The sequence below is a fragment of the Grampus griseus genome (genome assembly GCF_964374135.1).
Source record: "Grampus griseus genome assembly, chromosome: 11".
Lineage (NCBI taxonomy): Eukaryota > Metazoa > Chordata > Mammalia > Artiodactyla > Delphinidae > Grampus > Grampus griseus.
In genome coordinates this window covers 25,152,263-25,179,440 of record NC_139005.1, presented here as the reverse complement: position 1 = coordinate 25,179,440, position 27,178 = coordinate 25,152,263, and the positions used below count along the sequence as shown (strand labels likewise).

The following is a 27,178-nucleotide window of genomic DNA, read 5'->3' as shown; positions in this document are numbered from 1 at the left end:
GGTGCCCCGCAATCTGCGCAATCGCTGGGAGAACGCGCCCTCTCGCGACCGACTTCGCGCCGCAGCTGGGCCTGGCGCAAACGCCCCCCGGGCGGAGGCCGGCGGCTGCAGGACCTGGGAACCGGAAGGAGGAGGCGGCGGCGGCCCGAGGCTGGGAGAGCGGTTGGGGGCGGGGCGCGCCCATATAAGCCCCGTGCGGGGTTGAGGGCGGGCCTAGGTGAGAGCGGCTAAGTCGGCGGAGCGTTCGGCGCCGCAGACCCGGCCAGCGAGGCCTGGGACGGGAGAGGGAGGAGACTGGAGGAGGAGACGCGAGTGCGGGGTGGCGCTGGTCCACCTCCGCAGCTCTCCTGGCTCCCGCCGGCTTTCGAAGGCGGGCCCGTGCTGCGGCAGTGGCGGCGGCAGCGGCCTCGGCGGCCTGCGGAGGTGAAGCCTGGCTGCCGCGGCCTGGGTCGGCGGCGCGGGGTCAGGTGGCCGGCCCGCGTGGGTGGGTAGGGTTGGGCGGCCGCCGCCGTGAGTGCAGGGGCGGCTTGGCATCCTCGGGGCGGGGCCCTGGAGGGCAGGTGGCCCGTGCGTCTTACTGCAGGTCGGTCTCCTAGAGGCACCTGCAGAAGTGGCCCCGGCCGTGTGCTTCGGCGTCCGGAGGACTGTGGGGAGGGCGGGGGTCGCTGCCTTCGGGGTGCCGAGGGCCTGTCGCGTAGAAGCGCCTCTCGCCCGGGCCCTGCAGGGGCTTGGGATCCGCGCCGGCTGCCTGGGGCCTGTTGTGCCCTTGCTTTGGGGATGCTCCTCAAGGGGAGTGGGGGGAATAGCGCTGATGCGCGGGGGTGGAGGGGGAGCTAGGGTCACGGTCGGGACGGTGTAAGACTCGCCAGGATGAGCCCTTAAACCGGTTGGATGTGAGTGGTTAGTCTAAACAAAACTGAACACCAACTCGGGGCGGTCTCAGCTTCACAGAGTACCTCGCTCTAAATGTCCAGTAGTGACGGACTTGCCTTATAGGCCCCAGAGCAATCAAAGGGAAGTTAGCATTCTTGTTCAAGAAGTTTCTCTTCACTTAGTGAATGAGAGCTCTAAAAGAATTGTGTGTGCTCGGGATTTTCTTTTAAAAGTCGTTGTTAGTGATTGGGGTCGGGGCTGCTGGTGAGGGATAATGTAGAGAGTTTCGAATGGCTGCCTTGTCCCGATGGGGAAGGCTTATTTTTTGTGTGTCATCACTTGACCATAGAAATTATTCAATATGTGGATTGCCCTCAGCTCTGAAGCCACTGCTTGTTTAGCGGCTCTTCCTCCCTGTGTGGGAAATTGAATTTCTGGAAACGTCCCCCATATTGTAGATTTTTGCCTACGTAAAGGCGCCAGTGCGTGGCACTAATTGCCTTCAAGGTAGTGAAATGGAAGTGTGGTATTTAAAGCATCATTAGGTTTTGAGCTCACTTCTGTGGAAGAGAATTTTGAGGGCGTGGGTCTAGACTTTTCAGGGAATTTAAAGCCTCTAGTCGTAATTGACTTTTATACTTTTTGTTTTTTTCTTCCCTCTTTCAGACTCATCTGTTTCAATGGTGCAACTCTCTTCATCTCCATTTGGTTACCAGTCACCTTCAGGCCATTCGGAGGAGGGAAAGGAGGGGAATATGAAGTCAGCCAAGCCCCAAGTGAACCACAGTCAGCATGGGGAAAGCCAGCGGGCCATGAGCCCCTTGCAGCCTGCTCTCGGTTCTGCTGCCTCTCCTTCCCAAGCATATGAGACATATATTGATAATGGACTCATATGCCTTAAACACAAAATCAGAAACATCGAGAAAAAGAAGGTAACTTTTTTTTTTTCCTCCCAGCCCTGTATATGCACCATCTTAAATAAGGGTTAAGGAACTGGCATTTTTGCTTTCTATCAGGGCTCATAGGTATTCTTCCTAAAGATTTTTTTCCTAAAGATTTAAGTAACCTTGAGATTTAGCTGGCTAAAATGTACAAGTGGGCTAAATATTGGCTATATTAAACACTTTCTGTTTGATTTGTCAGAATAATTGAATAAAAATATTCTTCATGGTAAAATTATTATGCATGCTACTGTTGAAATACTTGAAGAGCTGGCTACTTTACGTCAGATTAATTCTTTGAGTGTAGTATTAATGTTTTTTTTTCATAAATGAGTAATAGTCTGAATTTTTTAGCTTGTTTTCCTTGTGACTTTCTGCAGCAGTTGATATTGCAGTATAGCTGCTGCAGTCTTTGGAAGCTTTAATGATGGTAGAGCCAGAAAATGTTTTAGCACTAATTTTTGTGTTGCTAGGTTATCGTTTAAGATTGGTAGGTGAAAGCATTGTAGAGAGCCTTGTGAAGTTACTCAGGGTTATAATCAGCCTAACGTTACAGTAAATGCTGATGTAAAGATCCAAATCATTCTTCATTTCCTGAGTCATGTAGCCTGTGAAACAGTACTGCACGTAGCTTTGTTGTGTCATGATTCTCTTTTGCTTGGGATAGTAAGGTGAGTTAATAACTATCTGGACCTAGGAACTCTTAAATATTTTTATGCCAAGACCTAGTTAAACCCTAGGAAAGTTGCTTTTAATGGAGGAGGGTGAAGAGATTTTTAAGAGTCTGGTTGACTCTTTTTTCCTCCCCCTTCTCCCCTCCCTTGGCGCCCCCCCCCCACCAACACACACACTAGGAAGGTAGTGAAGAAGAGCCAGTTACTAGTAGCTTCTCTGTAGCCCTAGCTCTCACCAGTTGTCTTTTGAATGCATGCAGTTGAACACAAGTGTGATAAGGTGAGTGTGCCTGGGTCAGCACAAATCCCCTGCCACTGTGGGAAATTAGTCAAAGCAGGATCTATTGATAGAGACTCGTTAATGTCTTACCCCAGGTGGAGGAACTACATATATATGTATAATTATGCTCTTCAGTTTAACTATAGTGCCTCTTTAATTGTGAATACCAATCTGGTCAGTACTTATACATTTGTTTCAAGCTTCTGGAAGAGCATTTTAAAGCTATCCAGCCAATATGGAAGGAGCCTAAACATTGCTTTTAGAATACCATAAAGGGTCATGTCATTATTATGTGGACAATAAATGCAATTAATTTGTCATCTATTTACTTAAATATCAAATTTTATATGAAAAATAGCTGCAAGTTGAGGCTACTATAATTCTAGAAAAGAAGTATTTTACATTTCTGTACTTCCATTAGGAAGTTTCCTATGGAACGAATGCCTACATAATTCAACAGGTAACAGTTTCAGTATGAGGTTAGAGTAGGACTTCTCAGTCTCAACACTATTGACATTTTGGGCTGGATAATTCTTGGTTGTGGGGGGGCTGTCCTTTGCACTGTAGGATGTTCAGCAGCATCCCTGGCCTCTACCCACAAGACGCCAGTAGCACCTTCTTCCTCCCTCCCATCCCCCAAGTTGTGATAACCAAAAATGTCTCCAGACATTGTCGTATAACCTTGGGGGACAAAATTGCCCCTGATTGAGCACCACTGGGTTAGGAGCATATGATTGATTAAATCCCTGTGTGTCACGTAGTCTAATTATAGAGGCCATTAAGAGAAAAAGGTTTTATTACTGCTTAACTTTTGTAATTCCAGACTAATGTTGATTGTGTGTAATATTTTTTTCCCTGACTGGAACTCACCTACAATTTCTGCTTGCCTCGTAGTAAAATGTTATTCTTACAGATTGATAGCTAACTTCAAGAACTTTGTTTTCATAAGGAACAGTCTGGTATTTAGTTTGTTTCAGAATTTTATATCAGGTTGTAGTAGATACAAGTTTCTCTTTTGTAGCTCAAACTGGAAGATTACAAGGATCGCCTGAAAAATGGAGAGCAACTTAATCCAGACCAGTTGGTAAGTGGTTTATGATCCTTTGGCCAGACCTACTGATTTTCTTTTCTTAGTAAAACTCTAGATGAATTTGGGGGAGACCAAAGATTTGATAGGCTAAAAAAGAAGAGTGAGAATCCACTGCATTTTTCAAAGACTTTGTCTTCACCTATTAGATCTCATAGTTTTGACTTTACTTCTTTTGCACTAGTAGATGGTGTACGGATGGGTGTGTGTGTTGTCAAATAAGAGGGAAAATGTAGACTATCGCTAAGAGTTAACGTATGGATTTAAATTAACCTTTCACTAGAGTGGACTAAAGGAGAAGAGCAGGGAATCATCTAGCTTTCTATTTTTCTAAACCTAACATCTCTCTGCTCTGAAATATAAAAGAATATTTACTACAGCTTACCTTGGTTTTCTCTAGTTGCTTCCCTCTAATTCCTTTGATGGTTTCTCCCTGCTTTTCTATCCTGAATTGCCATGTTCCTTCGCAGGAGGCATGTTTATCTGATAGATAGATGTTGGGCCTTTTTTTTTTTTGAAAATCTTACTATAACTATTTACTATTTACCACATTTAAAAATATTGTTTACCTCCCCATGATATACCTGGTAATTGCAAATTTTATCTAATATGGTGAAGGAGAGTTTTTGCTATATGGAAAATTTAAAAGATGCTTTATTGATGTTTGCCATTTTGACCTGATCACATCTCCTGGCTAAGATGGGGACAAAATTAATCTAAAACTTATTAGATCTAGCTTGTAGATCTATTGTCTTTTATCTTTTTTAACTAAAATTTTTGGTTGTGAATCATAGGTCCTGGTATTCAAGGGCTTTTCCCTTGCCATATTGGCTGTTCTTCACTGACCTCGAATTTTTGTGATGTAGTAAATTACAGTTTTGCTGAGGCACAGATTTGAATTGTCTGAGCTCCGAGAATGATGGGCTTAGATAGCTGGTGAAAGGACTTAGCTGGACATTTCAGCGTTTCAACATGGCTTTGTTTTTAAGTAGTCATGGTATATTCGATAACTTTTAAAGTGATGAAACTTCCCTTTGTGTAAATACCCTTGGAGGAAATGTTCTGTTACAGTAGTGTTTTTGACTTTGGGGAAACATAGGGGATGGGAGTGGGGAGGTTGGTGGTTCTCATGATAGCTCTGTAAGAAATGTTGAGGATATGCTATATTTCAGAGCTCCAGCCAGGTAAACTTTAATCTCAGCATTTCATTACTGCCTTCACAACTACATGTTGCTTCTATAGTATGAATTTAGATTTCTTGAGTAATATCCTGACAAATGCCAAATTTATATTGCCAATAGATGAGTCCTCTCAACTCTAGATTCTTATGTCCAGTTGTCTTTGACATCTTTGACTTCATTTTGCTTCCCAGAACCTGTTCCTCCTTTAACCTTCACTATGTCAGTTAATGGCTTGATGAATTAGAAGGATGGAGTTGCCCAAAACCTTGGAGAATTTCTCGTTTTTCTCTTCATACCTCATATCTAGCCCATCAGCAAGTCTGGTCAATTCTGCCTTCAAAATAAATCCAGAAACAGACCATTTCTCATAAATTCTGCTTCTGCCTTCCTGTTCCACACCACATCACCTTTCATCTGCATTACTGTAACAGCTTCCTCACAGGTTTTTCTATTTCTGCTCTCTCTCCAAGTCTATTCTTAACATAGTAGCCTCAGTAATTCTTTTCAAATACAAGTCAGATGGTCATTCCTCTGCTCAAAAGTCCCTCCCTATTGGTTCCCATCATGGTGGCAAAATGTCCTATAAGGCCCTACGGAATGTGCTCCCCACTTCCTTTTACATCTTTATTGCATTTCCTGCACTTCTCTCTCTTGCTGGCTTCATCCCAGCAACACTGGCCTTCTTGCTGGTCCTCAAACATCCCAGCCACACTTCTACTTCAGGGCTTTTGCATGTGCTGTTCTTACTGCCTGGGATGCTTTTTTCCCAGATGTCTAAATGGCTCCATTCCCGATCTCCTTCAGCTTTTTATTTGAAGGTCATCTTAGTAACGCATGTCCTGACAATACCATACCTCCATTCCCCCATTCACACTCTTTTGCTCCTTTCCTTGCTTTAATTTTCTTAATAAAAGTGCTTCTCTGACAAACTGTAAAGTTTTATCTCTCCTTCTCTTACACTGTAAGTTCCATTAAAGTAGAGATTTTGTCTGTCACTGTTGTTTTCCTAGTACTTAGAATGGTTTATAGTATATGGTAGGCATTTAAATATGTATTACATATAGATTTACTAAATATAAAGTGATTGAATGTTAGGTTTTTAGGTGTGATTAAGTATATAGTTAGTGGTACTTTTGAGAAATAACATCTCATACAAGGAATATATACTTAAGGTAGAAATTTAGAAAATGCAGATGAGTCAGAAGAAAAAAAATCTATAATCTGACCCCTCAGAGAACTGTTGTCAGTAGTATAGTACTTAATTTAAAAGCTCTAAGTTTAGTTTTTAAAGTTGCAAGTAATTTACATAGTTTAGAAATCAGGAAATATTAAAAAAGATAGTTTTTCTTTCACCCTGTCCTTCCTCTGTTCATTTCTCATCTTACAAAATAATGATTCTAATAGGTTACTTTGTATTTGTCCATAGTTTCTTGAAGCCTGTATACAGTTTAGCTTAATATAGATACTTCTGGGGCCTTTATTTTTGCTTCTTTTTTTCTTAGTGTACTTTATTTTTTGGGCAGCTTTAGAAATTGAGCCGACAGTAGAGAGAATTCCTGTATACCCCTTGACCCCACCACACGCGCACAGCCTTCTCAGCTGTCACCATTCCATACCAGAGTAGTACATTTGTTACAATTGAACCTACATTGACACATCATCATCAAAGTCCATAGCTTACATTAGGGTTCAACTCATTCTGTGGGTTTTGACAAATACGTAATGGCATGTATCCACTGTTATAGTAACATACAGAATAGTTTCACTGCTCTAAACATCTGTGCTCTGCCTGTTCATTCTTTATTAATGTGGTGTCAGTGTTTCCATAATACTTTAAAGTTTGGTTGAAATGCTCTCAAACTGTCAGCCTGGTTCTTTTTTGGGTGGGAGTGCTTTGAAAATATTCTGCATTTTTCTTTGAAAATTGATCTGTTTAGATTTTTATTGTTTTTGGAGTCAACTTTTTAAAACTTTTCCTTGAAAATCACTAATATTTCATCCAGTTTTAAAAAATTATTTGCAAAGATTGGGACAAAGTAATTATTTATAAAAGCCTATTTCTGTATTACTTTATTTCTAACTTTGTGTGGTTGTATTTCCTCGTTGACTCAATTAAGTTAGTGAGTAGCTTAAAAAAATTCTTCTTTAAAGCCAGCTTTTATTTTTTCTCTCCTACGCCTTTTATCTTTTTGCTTTCCTTTGGTTTATTTGCTTCATTTTCTATCTTTAAGCTGAGTGGTTAATTTGTCCTCCCCCCACCCCCCCACCAACCTATATGTATTTAAAGCTGTGACTATTACTTCAAGCACTGCTTTGGCTGAACTATAGATTTGATTTGATACTGTTTTCAGTATTGTTGGCTAGAAATTTTGTAATTCAGTTTGTATTTCTTCTTCAACCCAACAGTTATTTGTAATACTGTAAATAAAGCTTTCTATGATCTGCGTGATTATATGTGCCTAGCTAATATAACCTCTTTTGGTAGTAACTCTTAAGTAACCTGTTGAGACTAAGCTATAGACTTCTGAGATTTCACTATTGCTAACATAAACTTAGATTTCTCCTTTAAAATAGTAAGAAAAGTGTCTTAATGAAGTTTTTTAGAGTCCCATTTGTAACTTTAATGTCTATTTTGATTCAGGTCTGGATTTGAAACGGAAAACCGAGACTCAAGTGAGTGCTTGAGCAAAAGGCAAGGGTACTTGATGCTTTCAGCTGCTATACCTGTAGTCTAGGTCAGAGCTTTTGGGAGCTGGTACCAAGATAGTGGCAGAGGGGTTTGAATAAAGTAGTTGGATTTGAGAGGTAAAATCAACATAGCTTGGTACTGTGTAGGAATAGAGAGAAGAACCAAGAGTGGTTTCCAGGTTTCTGGCTTGACCAGTTGGGTGGATGGCAAAACCATTTATTGGGCTTGGAAACACCGGGAGAGAAGAATGTTTTGGGAGGATGGGATAAAGAGCTCAATTTTGGACCATTGATTTTAATGTGCCTGTGAAACATTAAAGGGTGAGATATCTAGTAAGTATTTATGAGAAGGTCTGGAGCATAGAGAAGTTCAGTCTACAGATCTATCACCTGTATGGCTGCTAATTGAAGCCATGAGAAAAGATGAGACTATCACGGGTGAGAGTATAGAAAGCAGAAAAGAAGCGTAAGACAGAATGCTAAAGAAATCTGACATTTCATGTTTGGATAATAATATTGATAGTGGCTAAAAATATTGATAGTGAACTTACTTTCGGGCCAGGCATCATTCTCAGTGATTTATAAACGTGAAACCATTTAAATTGCACATCTCTGTGATGTAGGTCCTATTATCTTTATAAGTGCTTAAAAACTGAGGTGAGAATAGTTAATGGAAAAATTGCCGGTAAATAAAAAGCTGGAGAAATGGGAAGTTAGTGTTACAAAAAAACAAGGGATCTTAGTAGAGCAGGAGGATGCCTTTATGTTGAAGTCTTCTGAGAAGTTAACCAAAATGAGAGCTATACAAGATGCATAGGTTTAAAGGATGGAACTGACATCGCTGACTTTAGCCAGGACAGTTCTGGTGGAATGGTGGAAACAATTCAGGTTGATAAGGGCTGAGGAGGAAATGGAAACTGTGTAGGCATTTTTGATATATGTCTGAGACTGGAAGGATGTGGTTGCCAGAAAGGCACTTTTTATTTTTCTTATTTAGGTTGGGGGAGACTTGAACTTGTTAAATGCTGGTTTCAGCATCAACAGAGAGGGAGAGGCTCAAGACGTTAAAGAGAGAATCAGAGTAAGATCTCCCATGAAGGCAGAATTGAATAGGATCCAGGGCACAGGTGGAAGGACATCTCCTCCAGTATATAAAGAAAGAGAGAAAGAAAGGATGGATCCACATTTGATGATGGGAAGTCGAGGTAGTTCCCATTTGATTTTGCTTTTCTTGAGTCAAAGTTAATACCATTTGGGAGTAGATATGAAGCGGTATTCCTTTTTAGTTTTACATCCCTTTGAGGACTGTATGATATGGTTATGTTATCTGTGCATTCTTGGTTCTGTATTTGGAAGGCCTCTCTACCTGTTTTATTAAGAAATATGTAGTCCAAACAAAGTATTGCACGTAAGTTACAATGCATAATAAAGCAAGTGTCAGAACCCACTGCTCAACCCAAATAGTATATTACCAACAACACTGAAGCTCCTTTGCAGAACTCTCTTTCCTGTAACCTGACCTTGAACTTTTTCCCCCTCATTCCCTTCCTTTTGTTTTAACAGGACTAATTTGTTGTCCTTAAATCTGTTAGGGTTGCTTTTTTGAAACTTATGATAAATGTTATACTGTATATTCTTCAGTTTATCATTTTTATTCATTATGTTTAGGATTTTTATATTGATGCAAGTAGCTATATTTCATCTGTTTTTCTCTACTTAGTAGTCTGTAAATAGATGGATGTTTGAGTTGTTTATTTTTTGGCATTCTACTTTGATTGGTCTTATATGTGTTACTGAGGTACAGGTGTAAGATTTCTTCAGGGTGTATACCTATCATTGGGTTGTAGGGTATACCCATAGTTAACTTCATAGTAAAAATGTTAAACTATTTTCCAAAATTATTGTACCAATTTATGCTAAGACAAGGAGTACACAGGAGTTCCTATTGTTCTGTACCTTTATAAAGACATAGTACTATCAGATTATTTTAAAAACAGCTTTATTGAGGTATCATAAATATATTATAACATTAACCCATTGTAAACGTACAATTCAATAATTTATAGTAAATTTGTAGAGTTATGCAGCTATCACAACAATCGAGTTTTAGAACATTTCTATAACCCCTTCAGGTTCTCTTTTGTGCCCTTATTTGCTTTCTATCTCTATAAATTTGGCTTTTCTGGATATTTCATATAAAATAAAGTCTTGCATCCGGCTTTTTTGACTTACCATTATGTTTTTGAGGTTCATCCATGTTATAGCATGTATCAGTAATTCATTTATTTTCATTGCTAACTAGAATTCCTTTGTATGGTTATAACACATTTTGCTTATCCATTTACCAGTTGCTGAATATTCGGATTGTTTTTATTTTGGGCTATAATGAATAATGTACTATATAAATTTACTTACAGGTCTTTAAGTGGGCATATATTTTAATTTCTTTTGGGTAGATACCCAGAAGTGGAATATTATATTATTTTAACCATGGAGGCTTTGTAATATGCCTTTGTCTGATTGGACAAGTTCCCCATCTTGTTCTGTTTCATAATGGCCCTTTGAGGTAAAGTCCCACCAAAAAAATAGAAAACTAATGAGAACGTGCTGTATAGCACAGGGAATTCTACTTCACTGTACAGTAGAAACTAACACAACATTGGAAAACAACTATACCCCAATTAAAAAACAAAACAAAACAACCTACCCCTTCTCTAATTATCAACTTCGTTCATCTGTGAAATCTCAAAGAAAATTTTCCTCTTTAAATTTACAGGGAATTCCCTGGAAGTCCAGTGGTTAGGACTCTGCACTTTCACTGCTGAGGGCCCGGGTTCAATCCCTGGTTGGGGAACTATGATCCCACAAGCTGCACGGTGTGGCCAAAAAAAAAAAAAAAATATATATATATATATATATACAATATTTCTGTCACAATACTTAATTTGTCTGTTATAGGTAATTATTTACAAGTCTTTCCTACCATAGTATAAGTTTCTTGAGGTTGCTTTCATCTGTGTGATTCTCACTGTGCTATTTGTGTAATACATTTGTGTAGTGAATGAATATTGACAGAGGAATCCTATTGGCTCAGTGCTCTTAAAACCCACAGGCCTCTCTGACCTTAGACTTTATAGATAGTCAGCTTTATTATTATTATGGTTCAGATTTCTAGCATAAACAATTGAATTTTTAAATTTAACTTTATGTAACTTCTATTAAATACTTTCTCCATACTTTTTTTGAGTATGTATAGTAAATGGCTAGTTCCTAAAGTCTTAAATCTCCTCTGCTGTTATTAAGGAACTTATTTTGAGATATTTGTACTTAGAAGTTCACAGAATTGATTTTTTTTATCCTGTTCGGTAGGAAGCAGTTGAGAAATATGAAGAAGTGCTACATAACTTAGAATTTGCCAAGGAGCTTCAGAAAACCTTTTCTGGACTGAGCCAAGATGTGAGTATGTTTTCTTTGCTTTTCCTAAAACGAACTTAACCACTGATCTTGAAGAAAATATCAAGTGTCTGATAATGGTGTTTGGTTATTGTTCATCTCATTCCTGCTGATATTTTATCGGGGGAGGTGGGGAGGAGTATAGTTTCTGAAGAACTAGTGTTTTCAGATTTCTAGAGTCTCAGCACAAATGTTATCTGAATATGAGGCATTGTGAATAAAGTGTTAGTTATCTAATGTGTATTATTTCACTGTGGAATTACGGAAATCATTGAGAAGGGGCATGAAAACTATTTTGACAGATAACATTTATTAAAGACGTTTTAGAATATAGGCTTGAAAATTTATATTACATAGGCTTGTAAGTTTAGCGTTACTGGTAGACTCTTCTTGAGAGCGTGGTAGTTATTACCAGGAAAATTTATGGTTCATCTTACATTTAAATAGCGTTAAGTCTGGTCCCACTGCTTGTTTCAATTGCTCTGTGTTGGCAACTCAAACTTTTCTCTTCCACAGATTTAATCAGTAATTAATAGTGAAGTCTTAAGCATTCATTAATGAAGTATTCTTCATTGTTTTAGAATCTTAGTGTTAGATGGCCCTTGAAAGATCATGTTCTACCAATTGAGGAAATAATCTGGTAAATTCATTTCTGAGATGGGGAGCATGCCTCATAAGATAGTCTTTTCTACTTTTGGGATATTTTCTTGTTTGGCGAATTAAAATTCTCTTCTCCATTCCTGTGGCATCAAAAAAGAACCAATAAAAAAATAAAAACCCCAAAACATCATTCTGAAGCTGAAGACAGCTACCATCTTAATCCTTGTAAAATATAGTTCTGAGTTGCTCTCTTCTGGATGTCTGACTTAATTAACTTTTGAAAGGTATTGTGAAACCTAAAATAGTGTAGTATAGAGACACTTCCTTCTGTTTTCTGGATAATTCTGTTAATGCAAGTCTAAGATGATATTAGCTTTGTTATCCATGGCACACTTTAACTCGTGTTTACTTATTCATCACTTAATTATAATACTTTCTGTTAGTTTCACAGTTGTTAAATACTTCTAGGCTGTTTTAGATACAATACTTCTAAGTCATTTTTTTTCTTGTGTGATTGATTCCCCGTCCCCCCACCCCCCATATGTTAAGTTTATTTAGTTTTGGTCCATTGTGCTAAAAAAAAAGATCTTTTATATCTGCCTTCTGGTTGGAGGTTTGAAGTATATTTTTATAATACTTAAAAATTTCTGTTAACTCTCTTTTCTGAGTTACCCTGTCAAATTTTCATTTTCCACTCAGGTGTTTTTTTTTCAATGTATCATGTTCTTTTTATTTATTTATTTATTTATTTTTTACATCTTTAATTGGAGTGTAATTGCTTTACAATGGTGTGTTAGTTTCTGCTTTATAACAAAGTGAATCAGCTATTCATATACATATGTTCCCATATCTCTTCCCTCTTGCGTCTCCCTCCCTCCCACCCTCCCTATCCCACCCCTCCAGGCGGTCACAAAGCACCGAGCTGATCTCCCTGTGCTATGCAACTGCTTCCCACTAGCTATCTACCTTACGTTTGGTAGTGTATATATGTCCATGCCACTCTCTCGCTTTGTCACAGCTTACCCTTCTCCCTCCCCATATCCTCAAGTCCATTCTCTAGTAGGTCTGTGTCTTTATTCCTGTCTTACTCTAGGTTCTTCATGACATTTTTTTTTCTTAAATTCCATATATATGTGTTAGCGTATGGTATTTGTCTTTCTCTTTCTGACTTACTTCACTCTGTATGACAGACTCTAGGTCTAGCCACCTCATTACAAATAGCTCAATTTCGTTTCTTTTTATGGCTGAGTAATATTCCATCTTATATATGTGCCACATCTTCCTTATCCATTCATCCGATGATGGACACTTAGGTTGTTTCCATCTCTGGGCTATTGTAAATAGAGCTGCAATGAACATTTTGGTACATGACTCTTTTTGAATTATGGTTTTCTCAGGGTATATGCCCAGTAGTGGGATTGCTGGGTCATATGGTAGTTCTATTTGTAGTTTTTTAAGGGACCTCCATACTGTTCTCCCCAGTGGCTGTATCAATTTACATTCCCACCAACAGTGCAAGAGGGTTCCCTTTTCTCCACACCCTCTCCAGCATTTATTGTTTCTAGATTTTTTGATGATGGCCATTCTGACTGGTGTGAGATGATATCTCATTGTAGTTTTGATTTGCATTTCTCTAATGATTAATGAAGTCGAACATTCTTTCATGTGTTTGTTGGCAGTCTGTATATCTTCTTTGGAGAAATGTCTATGTAGGTCTTCTGCCCATTTTTGGATTGGGTTGTTTGTTTTTTTGTTATTGAGCTGCATAAGCTGCTTGTAAATTTTGGAGATTAATCCTTTGTCAGTTGCTTCATTTGCAAATATTTAGATTTAAATCTTTTTTTAAACACCATCCATGTGCCAGGCACCTATGGAGGTTCACTTTTTTTTTAAAATTAATTTATTTATTTTTGGCTGCATTGGGTCTTCATTGCTGTGCGTGGGCTTTCTCTAGTTGCGGTGAGGGGGGGGGGGCTACTCATTGTGCCTTCTCTTGTGGCAGAGCACGGGCTGTAGGTGCCTGGGCTTCAGTAGTTGTGGCGTGTGGGCTATAGAGCAGAGGTTCAGTAGTAGTGGCGCACGGGCTTAGTTGCTCTGTGGCATATGAGATCTTCCTGGACCAGGGTTGGTACCCATGTCCCCTGCATTGGCAGGCGGATTCTTAACCACTGCATCACCAGGGAAGTCCAAGGTTCACAATTTTTATAGCGAAGTACCTTCCAGCCTAGGAATTGGGGGGCTTTCTTTTTTAACTCTTTCGTCAGACCTCTTCTATGGTAGCCTGTTTTGCAGTTTGTGTAGCATTTTCTTCTTTCCCTTCAAACTAAAGTTGGAAGCCTTCAGCCCACCACATCTCTCTTTATCTTCATGATATGAGCTTTGTCCTTTGGGGATTTATCATTCTAAGTCATGGTTCAGAAAATAAATTTTATGGTTCGGTGCTATTGGTTGACAGCAGTTTACTTCATATCTTCTTTCTAAATCAGTTTTCAACTGAAAGAAGAGAAGTCACCTGATTTCTTAGTTTCCACATAAATAAGAATAGGCTGCTGTCAGTGGTTTTCATGACATCTGATTATGACGTAGGAGACAGCATGTTTCTTACTTGATACCTGATAGAATCGATAAATATTTGAGGTTCTGTCATGTGTCAGACTCTGTGCTGGGTACTAGTGATGTACTGGTGAACAACAGAGGTATAGTCCCTGCCATCATGGAGCTGAAGCGTAAGGGGGATGCAGCTAAAGAAAAAGATAAGCATTTCATATAATAGATACTTTGATAGGGGAAGTTCAGGATGACCTGAGCCCATAAAAACACCTAATCCAACCCCGGGAGGTGGCCAAAGAGAGATCTGAGGTAATCATGTGATATAGTCCTGAAGATGTCCTCAGCACCAACTGCCTTTTCTTATACCATCATGAATCTGTGTCCAAGGGAATCCCACTGTCTTGGAGAGCTAGAATTGCCACCTCTATCGTCTTTCCTCCTCTCAAGCAGAAGCTGAGTTTGGTAAGTGTTATTGGTGTAAGTCCATATTAAGGTCTTGGAAAAAGCTTTTCTGAGCCTTTGCCGTCCTGAAGAAAATACCCTTGCCCACGTAACCCCCAACCAGTCCATTTCTCACTCTTAAAATTTTATCTTCAGCCATTGTCTCTTGTCCCTGGTAGTAGCACAAGTCATATTTATTAAGTTGCTTTCATACCCTGTAGAGAGGAATTAATAATGCCATAATGAATCTTTTTCCTGAGGTTTTTTTTTTTTAAGGCCCCATCTTGATTAGGATTTATGAATGTCTCTTTTGTAGAGTTTTAAATGTTGATGCTGAATCAAAGTACTTTAACTCATCTATAGGAAAAATATAAAAGTTTTTTTTTTTGTTATCTTAATTTTCATACCTTGGAAAATATCCAGTACGTTGGAAACATTACAAACAGAAAAACACCTATGGGGAGAAAAGACCTTTTGGGTTTCTCAGTGGAAATAGATGGTACTTTGTGTTATTGGTGTTTTATAAATGAGAAGCCACTTTTGGAACCCACATATTATATCAGACTTTAAGGTATTACAGTTGTAAGCTTTAGAGTAGACTCGGAGCTGCTCAGTCTACACACACACACACACACACACACACGCACGCACGCACACACACACACACGCACACACACACACACACACACACACACACGCATTTGAGGGAAAACTTACATTCCACTAATTTTCCATGTGTGTTTCCATGACAAACTATTATGAAAACTCTCTCAGTTTTGCTTAAAAAAACCCCTGTTTGCTGTGGCTGTTTTTTTGGCATTACATTTGTAAGACATTTTATTTCTGTTTGGTTTTCAGTTCCTTATGCTTTAAGCAGTCTTCTTTGGTTGGTTGAAAATCAACCATTTTAAATACTCTTCCCCTGGAACATAAGATTTAAAAAAAACCCCAAACTAAACTGAAGCATTTTCTTAAGATACTTAGCCTAAAAAGGCTTGGTATACATAATATGGAAAAGTAAAACCTTATGATTAATATAGACATTAACGATAGGTACTTTGCTTCTCATCATGGTGATAGTAGAGGTACTAGGTTCAGCCTGGGGTTGGGAGTCACATATTGGACTTCTTTAGCTTTGGTTAGCTGAGACAAACCAGCTAAGTACTCGGTGACTTCTTTAGCTCAAAAAGCAAGCAGGCGGTTAAATGACCTTGTCAGTTTCACAGTCAGTGTTATATATTTGAGATTTATCATCTAATCTCAACTCTTTGGGATTGGACTTTTGTAGAGGAATGGATTGCTAGTATGGGTTGTGGAGAGTTGTCAGTCTTAATTAGCGTTTGTTTTAACAGCTGCTTAAAGCGCAGAAGAAAGCCCAGAGAAGGGAGCACATGCTAAAACTTGAGGCTGAGAAGAAAAAGCTTCGCACTATACTTCAAGTTCAGTATGTATTACAGAACTTGATGCAGGAACATGTACAGAAAGACTTCAAAGGGGGCTTGAATGGTGCAGTGTATTTGCCTTTAAAAGAACTTGACTACCTCATTAAATTTTCAAAATTGACCTGTCCTGAAAGAAATGAAAGTCTGAGGTAAGTTAATGAAAATATTTTCCTGAAACAGGACACATAACACTTTAGTCTAGCTTTTCAGCATGTATATATGTATATGTATGTGTGTATGTGTATATATATATATTCAGCTTTGGAAACGTTGGCCTGCCCAGACTCTCACGAGGTTGATAGGCTGTCTACTAAGAAAGTGAATTTGAATGATCTCATTAACCTGCTTCTTTATTGTAACACTGATTTTTAAAATGTCTGATCAGGTTTTAACCTTGTATAGGTATTAACCATAATACTAATTATGTATATTCTTAAAAATTTTTTGTAATTATATCAGGCTGTTGTGTTACCTGAGAGTCTTTGCCTCCTTACTACTGCTGTACTTAAGTGGAGGTGAATAAAATTTAACTTGATTAGTATCACTAAACTGTCAAAGTAAGAATTATTGAGTGTTCTTCTTAGGCTGTGAGTAAATACTGAGAAACAAATCTGATAATTTAAAATATAAAACCAGCAAATTGAGGCAACCCAATTTTTTTCTCCTACAGTATCTATTTACTGTTTTTGCTTAGATGGAGTAAATCAGCTAATGAGCAGAAGCTGTATGCTTTTGGTTTGTTAGATACAGGTTGTTTCAATGCTGTGTCTGTTAGCCATGCAAAAGCAGTTAGATTTCAACTGCTTTAGAAATTAGCCCTATCAGTGCAGGAAGAAACCTGATAAAACTCTTAATTACTTATATATAGCCATATATATATATTTATTCCCATCCCAATAGTCTGTTCCATCATCATTACCTATTTGGATGCTTCCTTCTCTTGCTTCAGTTTGGTAGATCCAAGGAATGTGGCTTACTTTAATATGTGAAATGTAAGTGAAACAATTTGAAAAATGAGCTGCTCTCTTTAAAGACAAATGCAGCTCTTAATATTTCCATTCCACTGTTTTTTTTTTTTTTTTTTTTTTTTATCTAGGGCATATACTTGATAATGAAGGATACCACACTGATTGCTTTAAACTCTTTTTGTTCTATTCCTTAATAGCTGTATTTGGTAAAATCTTTATTTTAGTTGTTTTAAGGAAAAATGCTGAACGTTTGAAATCCATAAATGGGTATTTAGTCATCTTTTATAAAATTTCAATTTTTCATTTCCAAAGAGTAAAAAAACACAAAATTAACATTGAATGTCTTAATTGTTGATGGGTTATATTGTATAAATTGTACTGCTCCATATATAAATATATGTGCCTCTAAAGCCACTTTGTTCTGCTGCTGCTTTTCCTTGTCAGTGTTGAAGACCAGATGGAGCAGTCATCCTTGTACTTTTGGGACCTTTTGGAAGGTAGTGAGAAAGCAGTGGTAGGAACGACATGTGAGTTTTCTCTACTCTGGACTTATGCAGTAAATACTAAACTTTACATCTAGGAGTTTAGTATGATATTGAGGGCCGAAACTGTGTCAGTCCATCAGAACTTACATGTCTGACAATACTAGATTCATCGGCAGAATGATATCTTTGTTTAGTTCTGTTAAAAGCAGCTGTTGTGTAATTGTACTCGCTAAAATGGAGCCTAGGGAGAGTTTTGAGGTGACGAGTCACTGTCATTTGGGAACAAGAGCTAGGGACTAGTGCTTGAGCATTTTGGGGTTCAGTTCTCTATTGTGCGTGGTAGTACCTGTTCTATTTACAAATCTTAAATCCACATATTGTTAATATCAAGGCTTATCTATCAGACCTGCTTAAGAAAATAAGAATGATTTGGCTACATAGTCTATTGAAATATTGTTGTCTATTGGTCTGGAAATGATCTGGGGAGAAAGAGTCCTTTTGGCTTCCTAGATAGGCTTTGGCCAAATGACCAAGTACAAATGTTTGGACATGAAGTACACAGTTTTGTGTACTAGTTTAGGATAATGAAAACTCATTGGAAGCTGGTAAACATTTTTGTTACTAGTGATTGCTTCCTTTTTAAAAATATTTAAGTATGAATAACTATCTCAATTTCTAAGTCCTTTAAAGTTTAAACCACAGAAATTTATTGCTTGGCTGGAATGCAAAATGATACAAAAACTTTGGAAACTAGTTTGTTAGTTTCTTATAAAATTAAGCATGCACTTACTATATAACCAAGCAGTTACACTTCTGGTACCGGAGAGAATTGAAAACATACATTCACATGAGTACTTGTACATGAATGTTCATACCAGCTTATCCTAATAGTCCCAAATTGAACACATCCCGGATGTACACCAACTGATAATTAATAAACAAAATGTGATATATTCATGCAATGGAATCTACTCAGCAATGAAAAAAGGAATGAATTATTGATACTGAAACAGCATGTATGAATCTCAAAATAATTATGCTGAGTGAAAGAAGCCAGACAAAAAATGAGAACATATTGTATGATTCCATTTATATGAAATTCTAGAAAAGACATAACTAGAACGATAGCAGGTCAGTGGTTGCCAGGGAGTAGAGGGAGGAGATTGATTATAAAAGGGGCATAAGGGAACTTTTTGAGTTGTTTAAAATGTTCTGTATCGTGGTTATGGTGGAAGTAACATGACTGTTAACATCTGTTAAAAATGTACACTTAAAATGTGAATTTTGTAAATTATACCTCGAATTTGCTTTAAAAAAAAAAAGGTCATCTGTGTGTCACAGTATTTCTGTGAAAGGAATAGTAGACCCAAATCAAGTATGAGAACTCTGCTTAATTTGGGAATTATGTTTTTAGTGGATATTAAAACTAAAATAGACTTTAGACCTATTTATGGTACAGTGACTTTAATAACATCATTTTAAGATTTTTCTTGATCATCAAATGGTGATGTGCTAGGAGTGAAATATAGCATAACTCAAGAGTAAAATCTTAATCATGGAATTTTATACTTTAAAAATTCTTTAGAGGTTGTCCAAAATAGGTTTTTCTAAAGTTTATGTTTGAGGAACTGTGTTGTTTATTTCTCTTAAAGCCTAATTACTTGGAGAAGGTAGAGTAATTGCTTTTTGTGATGTCTTGGGGGCAGATGGGAGGAATCACTTTTCTCCCAGCTCAGGGAATAGATGTGTGCTTTTATAACATACTAGATAAAGTCCTTGATTGGAGTCTCTGATTTTTAGCCATTTTTCAAATGGTGTAAATGGAGGCCCAGGGAAACTTAAGTGACTTGCTAAACTTTGGGATTCTGATTTTTAAAATTTATATTGATTCAGCATGACGTAACGATGGACTGCATATTTCCTTTTCATGGTACGACCAGTTCTTTGAATACCCTCAGTGTAGACTGTTATAATGACATACTACAACTAGGATAAAATTATATTACGATTTCTATTCCAAATAATTTTCCGTGAACTATTAGGCTATGTGATAACGAAGTCTTAATCACTCTTTCTTAGACAAACACATGAAAGATCTACTATCTAAATTGTTGAACTCAGGCTATTTTGAAAGTATCCCAGTTCCAAAAAATGCTAAGGAAAAAGAGGTATCATTGGAGGAAGAAATGCTAATAAAATCAGAGAAGAAAAAACAATTATCGAAGACTGAATCTGTCAAAGAGTCAGGTTTGTTGTGATCTCTGAAATTGTTTATAGTGGTTGCATTTTTAACACTTAACCAAAATGAGTCAAATCATTGTAAAATGATTATTTTAATTTTATTTTCTACATGCATAGAAATCTTTACTTGCCCCAGGATAAGCCTAGGTTTAGGACACATCTCTAGGCTTTACTACCATGATTTGCAGAGTCAACCTTAATAGAAACATTAGGTTATACTTTGTTACAAGAGAGTACACTGTTAAAATGAGGCATTTATGGAATTTGAATTCTTTGTTAAACTATTAGGATCATTCCATTTAAAACCATTGTTTAAAATGTGAGTTATAGTACATTCCAATACTGTATAGAACAAGAATGTAAATAATCTAAGGTTAACATACTGATTTAGGAAAAAAATTGCCAAAATCAGTAAAAGAAATAATGTTTTTCAAAATTCCACTTTTCTTGGGGAAGAAATACTTTGAATAAATGGCACCTTGGCTATTTATTGTTGAGGCTGGAGTTATTTAAGAAATATTACTTCTAAGGAGGTAGTCCAAGCAGCCTTTTGGTAGCCACTAGCAAGATTCGAGTATTTCTCGTTTACCCCATGGCACCAGAGCTATAAATCCAACTTGAAAGAAGCTGTGTTTGTGGGTAAGAGGAGATAGTCCTATTTTCAGTCAGAAATCAGTTTTTAACTACAACGTGACTTCAGAAAAGTGTCTTATATAAGCAGAGCTACTAGCTTCAACTAGCCTCAGACCACATGCTTTTGACCAGCACCCAATAGTGAGAATTACTCCTGCCCTGAATGTACTTAATTGCACTATCCTTTTTCTGTTACTATTCTGAAATTTGCCTTAATTTGTACTTAATTGCACTATCCTTTTTCTGTTACTATTCTGAAATTTGTTACTATTCTGAATATCCTTTTTCTGTTACTATTCTGAAATATGCCCGGAATGAATTACAGTGTAATCAGTCTAAAAACTTGTAGTTTACCTCGTACTTATTTAATATTCCTTTTATCTTCTCAGAGTCTCTTATGGAACTTGCACAGCCAGAGATACAACCACAAGAGGTAAGGTACCGAAAGGTAATTTTCAGTCAATTGTGTTTTTTGAGACTTTTGTATATTGTTGTGGTTAGGAGCTGAGGCTTTGGAGCTAGACTGCTTAAGCTTGAATCCTGGCTCTGCAGCTTATTAGCTTAATGACTTTGGGCAAGATATATAGCCCAGCTGTGTCTGTTATCCGCCTACATAAAATGGGGATAATAACAATGCCTGCCTCATATGGTTATTGTGAGGTTTGAAGGTTAAATCTGAATTACTTACAATTTGGCCTGGCACGCAGAACGGCTCAAGTGTTAGCTAGTGGTGATGGTGGTTTTGGTCCCTGTATTGGAATTTGAAGATGGGTGGGATTTTGCTCTTTCCAGAATTTACTCATATTGGTAATAGAAGAGGGCATTTGTTCTCTTTCTGAAGTGACATCGGAATTCATGGAAGCCGAAAAGAATGGAAGAAGCAAAATCACAGTATGATTGATATATAATGGGAATAAAGAAAAGGCTGGTAATTCAGGAAACATAAGGCTTCAGTGTAAAGAGTAGGACTTTGTGTAGTTGAACTACCCTCTGCCTTAACTTGAAGGGGGTCAGGTGGTCCTAAGCCTGGCAGAGGCAGAGTAACCTTGGTAAAAGAGCCTGAGTCAAGCAAATGTGGCACCACGGTGTGCACTGCTTACCAGTCTCAGGTGAATCAAATATAGGTTGCTACTTTTGAAGTATACTTTTGAAGTTTGTCTTTCTGTTAATTGAGGGGAAAGGAATGGACCTAAAAGTAGAATACTCTTTTCAAGTAGGATAAGGTTAGAAGTTTCCTGTTAGCACAATGGCTCAGACCAGTGGACATAGGAGTTCAGTATTCCCTTCAAGGTCTTCTACAGACTGTGACTTGAGCACATTTTCCCTGTGGTTTAGTTTCTTAACAGACGCTACATGACGGAAGTAGATTATTCAAGTAAACAAGATGAAGAGCAATCTTGGGAAGCAGATTATGCTAGAAAACCAAATCTCCCCAAATGTTGGGATGTGCTTACCGAACCAGATGGTCAGGAGAAGAAACAGGAATCCTTCAAGTCCTGGGAGTCTTCCGTGAAGCACCAGGAGGTATCAAAGCCTGCAGTTTCCTTAGAACAGAGGAAACAAGAGATTCCAAAACTCAGGTCCACTCTGCAGGAAGAGCAGAAGAAGCAGGATGTCTCGAAAACCAAGGCAACTCCTAGCCAGTGGAAGCAAGAAGCTCTTAAATCCAAAGTGGGATACATTCAAGAGGAACAGAAGAAGCAGGAGACACCAAAGCCTTGGCCAGTTCAGCTGCAGAAAGAACAGGATCCAAAGAAGCAAACTCCAAAGTCTTGGACACCTTCTGTGCAGAGTGAACAGGACATCACCAAGTCATGGACCACTCCCACGTGTGAAGAACAGGATTCAAGACCGCCAGAGACTCCAAAATCCTGGGAAAACAATGTTGAGAGTCAAAAACACCCTTTAACAACACAATCACAGATTTCTCCAAAGTCCTGGGGGGTAGCTACAGCAAGCCTCATACCAAATGACCAGCTGCTGCCCAGGAAGTTTAATACAGAACCCAAAGATGTGAGTTGATTTGTATCAGTTTGTTCCTATCAATGTAGGCATAAATAGAGATTTGTGGTAGTGATAATTTAAAAGTTCTCTTTAGGAAAAGATCAGTAAAACCCATGTTTAATTAATGTATTAAGTATTTCACTTAGCTCTTTAAAGCATAATTTGTTTTCCCTAGAAAATTGGAAGCAGATTTAATCTGTCATTTGCGCCTAACCTGAAGTGAAATTTCCACAACTAGAAAATATTGTTTTAGTGCTCAAATTTTAATGACATGATATAACATCAAAATAGTGGATAGTTCAGAAAAAACCATAATGTTGAAGAAGTGAGAAACGTAAATGCATGTCAAAAGGCAGGAGACCTTTCTCTGACAAGTTACATTTTTCTGTATTCTCTTCCTTCTCTTTCATTTATAGTCACTCAAATTAGGCTGTCCTCTTTGAAGAAGGTACAGATGGTCAGGAGAAGAAACAGGAATCTTTCATGTCCTGTTTCAGAAGAAGCAGTAGTTGGGGAAGGATCTGAATTAGTTATCTATTTCTGTTTCAGAAGAATTTTCTGCAGATGAAAAGTATAGCCATTAAATATTCTGTAATTAGGTTTTGGAGTATGAGATTTAGTTCAAATATAAGGCCTCATTCTGCTAATGATAAATAACGCATGTCAGTAAGATAAGAAGCCTTATAATGAATAATCTTGGATACGATGCTAGTTAGTGTTGTCTTTTATTAAAGCATAAGTTATTTACCACTGTTTCATTGCAGACTTGTTGAAGACTTGTTACCACCTTGTTTGCTAAGAAATGTGAACTTGCTACCCTCCCAGTGTTCTCCATATACATCTAGTAGTGTTGCTGTACTTCCACACCATTTTAGCCAAAGGCATGCCCGGAAATCTTTGGTCCTCTAACAGTTTGAAAAACATTTTGCTAAGGACCTACTTTATTGCACAGGGAACTATACTAAATATTTTGTAATAACCTATAAGGGAAAAGACTCTGAAAAAGAATACACACACACACACACATAAAACTGAATCACCGTGATGTACACCTGAAATTAACACGATATTGTAAATCAACTATACTTTAATTAAAAAAGGTGGGGGGAGAAAAACATTTTGCTTAGGGAATTCAAAGCATTGCATTTTATAAGTTACCCCCGCCTCAATTCTACCTTATGGGAAGAGAATTTTAGAATTATTTGTCTCCTTTTATTTTCCTTTCTTCCTCTTTAAGTGGTAATATAACTTTAGCTTCTTCCTGACCCTGCAGAAGATTGATAGCCTTTTTCATAAACTAGATATCATATGACAGTAATTGTAATATAGCAACTATTTTGAGAGATTTATATCTAAAAACCCAATTTAATACCTCAATAAAGCTGTTTAAAAAACCGCAATTAAAAATTCCACTAGGTATAGCAGTGCTGAACCTTTACCGTACCAGAATATTGATACCATGCTGTTTGCTGAATAGTATTTAAAATTAAGGGTGTTTAATTGGAAAGGTCAAAACTCATTTAATGTGCTTTATGGCACAGACATCATTATATTGAAGTTACAGGGTCTCTCAGTGACTGAGAGGACGCTTCTCTGTATAGTAGAGTATTTTCCTCTATCTGTATTGAAATCTCAGCTGTTTGGAACATGACCAAGTACTGTCAAGGGCAAAATAGAGTTCAAAGCCAAAAGACTAGGTAACATGAAATAAATCACTAAAGTTCATACTTTTCTCTTAAAAGAGCCTTTCATATATTCCCTTAGGGTCTATTAACAGTTATTTTATGACACTGTTGACAAGTTTAGCTATGTGACTCCCCAGTGAATTAGAAGGTGGAGAAGAGGAGCTGGTAGGGACAGGCTTGCTGATACCTGTAAGAAATAACCATAAACATGAGGTGTATTTCAGGGTATTCAGCAATCATAAGAAATTTAGCAGGAGGGCGAACCACCTTCTAAACATCAGTAGCCCCCTCCCCCACAAAGTATACCCACTGTATAACAGAATATAATAGTATATTTCCTCAACTCTAGGATATATATGTATGTGCTTTTTACATCTTACTGTTTCTGAAATCAGATATGTGTTAAAAATGGGATGTATATTTAATGTGGAGGTAGTAATTTTTTTCCCTGGGGAAAAAAATCATTGATGTGTTTTATATTATAGTCAGTGGCATCTTATCATAGAGCACACAGGGTAACTGATGTCCATAATGAGAGAACTTCTACAAAGGAAGTTCTGTTGCTCTGGGCCTTCCCTTTAAAAAGATGATGTTTAGAAACATTTCCCATTAAAGTTGTTCTGAAGGAGGAAACATGAAAAGTTTGCTTAAATTACTTAGAAAATGCATTTATGTGGAAATTCTTTACCTGAGATAAATCTATAAATGAACACTGCTATGTGTTTTGATTACATTAAGATGTAGTGATAAGCTTAGTTTCCTGAATTAGGCTTTTGAATTTGAATTTCACTCTTATACATTATGGGTTTATCTTATAGGTGCCTAAGCCTATGCATCAGCCTGTAGGTTCTTCCTCTACCCTTCCAAAGGATCCAGTATTGAGGAAAGAAAAACTGCAGGATCTGATGACCCAGATTCAAGGAACTTGTAACTTTATGCAAGTATGAGTCATTATTAAGTGAATCTTAAATGATAGTCATGGGGCTGCTAGCTTCTGATGTGAAGCATTAAATGAAGTTGTTAAGAGCATAGATTCTGGTGTCCAGAATGAGTACAAATCTCGGTTCTGCCATAGCTCTGAGAATTTAGGCAAGTTACTTAACTCTCTGCCTCAGTTTCTTTTTTGAAAAAATGATAATAGTTCCTACTCCTGTTTGTTGTGAGTAATAAAATGAATTAAACATGTAAGAAGCTTAAAGTGCTCAAATGATATTGCTGCTGTTGTGTGTAGATAATCATAAGACATTCATTATGACACATGCTCAATTGTGTCATACAGACTCTTACAGAATTTCAGAATAGTATGGTATTACTGAGGGATGAAGTAGGCAAATAAGAGATTTTTGTATAGTAAAAAGATTTTGAGCTTTGGAATTAGACCTGCATTTAAATCCACTTCTACCAGTTACCAGTTGTGTAATCTGTGGCAAGTTATTTAACCTCCAACCTTCTGCTTATTTGTAAAGTGAGGGAATTGCATGCCTCTTCAGATTATTTGATAAATAAAAGACCTAAAACGATCACTGTAAGTATATAAGTTAAGTACTCAAAACATTGGAAATATTTTTAGGATAACCAGGATAGGCAGATGGGAGAAGAGAATGCCTTCTTGTCATGAAAGTCTCTAAGAGCATGAGTTAGTTTAGTGGTTGAGATAAAATAATTAGACCCTCTCATTGGTTATAATAAAAATGAGGGCTCAGTCTACACTAGGATTAACGTTTAAGACTTCAAGTCAGGAGTTTTCTTTTCCTCATTTGGCCTTAGAATTACTATTGGAGTTTTAACACTTGACACAGTCTTTTTTTTTTAATTAATTAATTAATTTTTGGCTGCATTGAGTCTTCGTTGCTGCACATGGGCTTTCTAGTTGTGGCGAGCAGGGGCTACTCTTTGTTGTGGTGCGCAGGCTTCTCATTTCAGTGGCTTCTCTTGTTGTGGAGCATGGGCTCTAGGCACGTGGGCTTCAGTAGTTGCAGCATGTGGGCTCAGTAGTTGTGGCTCGCGGGCTCTAGAGCACAGGCTCAGTAGTTGTGGTGCACGGGCTTAGTTGCCCCATGGCTTGTGGGATCTTCCTGGACCAGGGCTTGAACCCGTGTCCCCTGTGTTGGCTGGCAGATTCCTAATGACTGCACGACCAGGGAAGCCCCTGACACAGTTTTAAGGTTTGACAGTTACTTTAGATTTCGCTTTTAATTCTGTTTCTTCTCCTATAAAGACTAAGTTCTTAACATCTTGAGATGGTTATTAGCTAGATTCCTATAGCTAATAAGTAGCTGACATCATAAATAATTTAATGGTAATAGCTTTACCAACAAATGATAATCTTTGTTTTCACTTATTATTTAAACTCTTGTCTTTAGGAATCTATTCTGGATTTTGACAAACCTCCAAGTGCAATTCCATCATCACAGCCGCCTTCAGCTACTCCAGGTAGCCCAGTAGGTATGTCCTCATTCTTAAGACTTGTTAGACCTACAGCTGTTTTTCCAATTACTTCTTTTACATATAATTTTACTCTAGATTATCTTAAGGTTAAACTATGTCTGTGTGTTAATTTTTTCTAAATGTGTACATATGTTATCAGAGTTACATACAGGTAAATTACCATGAGGATGTTAGTGTACTTAACTGACCAGTTTGCATTTTAGAGAAGGTCTCCAGATAGGTGAATGGAAGTACACAATATTAGTTGTCTTTGCTACTTTTTATATTCTTCTTGGAGTGAATTCTGACTAGAACTGCTTGACTTCTTTCAACTCTGTATGTCTAGTGTGGAGGCTTTTGGATCCTAACTATGAGTGAAATTACATCAGTGGTATTTAGTGCACAGGTTAACACAGTAACTAATGATGCAGCCCAGATCTGAATCTGGTCTGATGCTTCAGACTTTAGGCTTTTTGTTCTACACTAGTTTATCTCAGGTGGAATGACATAATCAAAGCCATAGTT

General features: G+C 37.7%; 1 protein-coding gene across 12 annotated transcripts in view; it reads left to right on the top strand.

The window, feature by feature from the left end:
- The first annotated feature begins 237 nt into the window (after positions 1-237).
- CAPRIN2 (caprin family member 2) overlaps positions 238-27,178 on the top strand; it is a 41,949-nt gene continuing 15,008 nt past the window's right edge. For 6 of the 12 annotated variants that reach the window (XM_082665152.1, XM_082665150.1, XM_082665151.1 and 3 more), the window contains exons 1-11: positions 299-423; positions 1,540-1,805; positions 3,790-3,852; positions 11,094-11,180; positions 16,121-16,359; positions 17,623-17,705; positions 19,743-19,910; positions 20,927-20,970; positions 21,873-22,550; positions 25,045-25,167; positions 26,590-26,671. In XM_082665152.1, coding sequence (XP_082521278.1) covers positions 1,554-1,805; positions 3,790-3,852; positions 11,094-11,180; positions 16,121-16,359; positions 17,623-17,705; positions 19,743-19,910; positions 20,927-20,970; positions 21,873-22,550; positions 25,045-25,167; positions 26,590-26,671 — 1,819 coding nt within the window. In that variant the 5' untranslated portion in view covers positions 299-423; positions 1,540-1,553. Of the gene's footprint in view, positions 485-1,539; positions 1,806-3,789; positions 3,853-11,093; positions 11,181-16,120; positions 16,360-17,622; positions 17,706-19,742; positions 19,911-20,926; positions 20,971-21,872; positions 22,551-25,044; positions 25,168-26,589; positions 26,672-27,178 lie in introns of those variants that run through there. The other 6 variants (XM_082665155.1, XM_082665153.1, XM_082665148.1 and 3 more) reach the window with 3 other exon arrangements.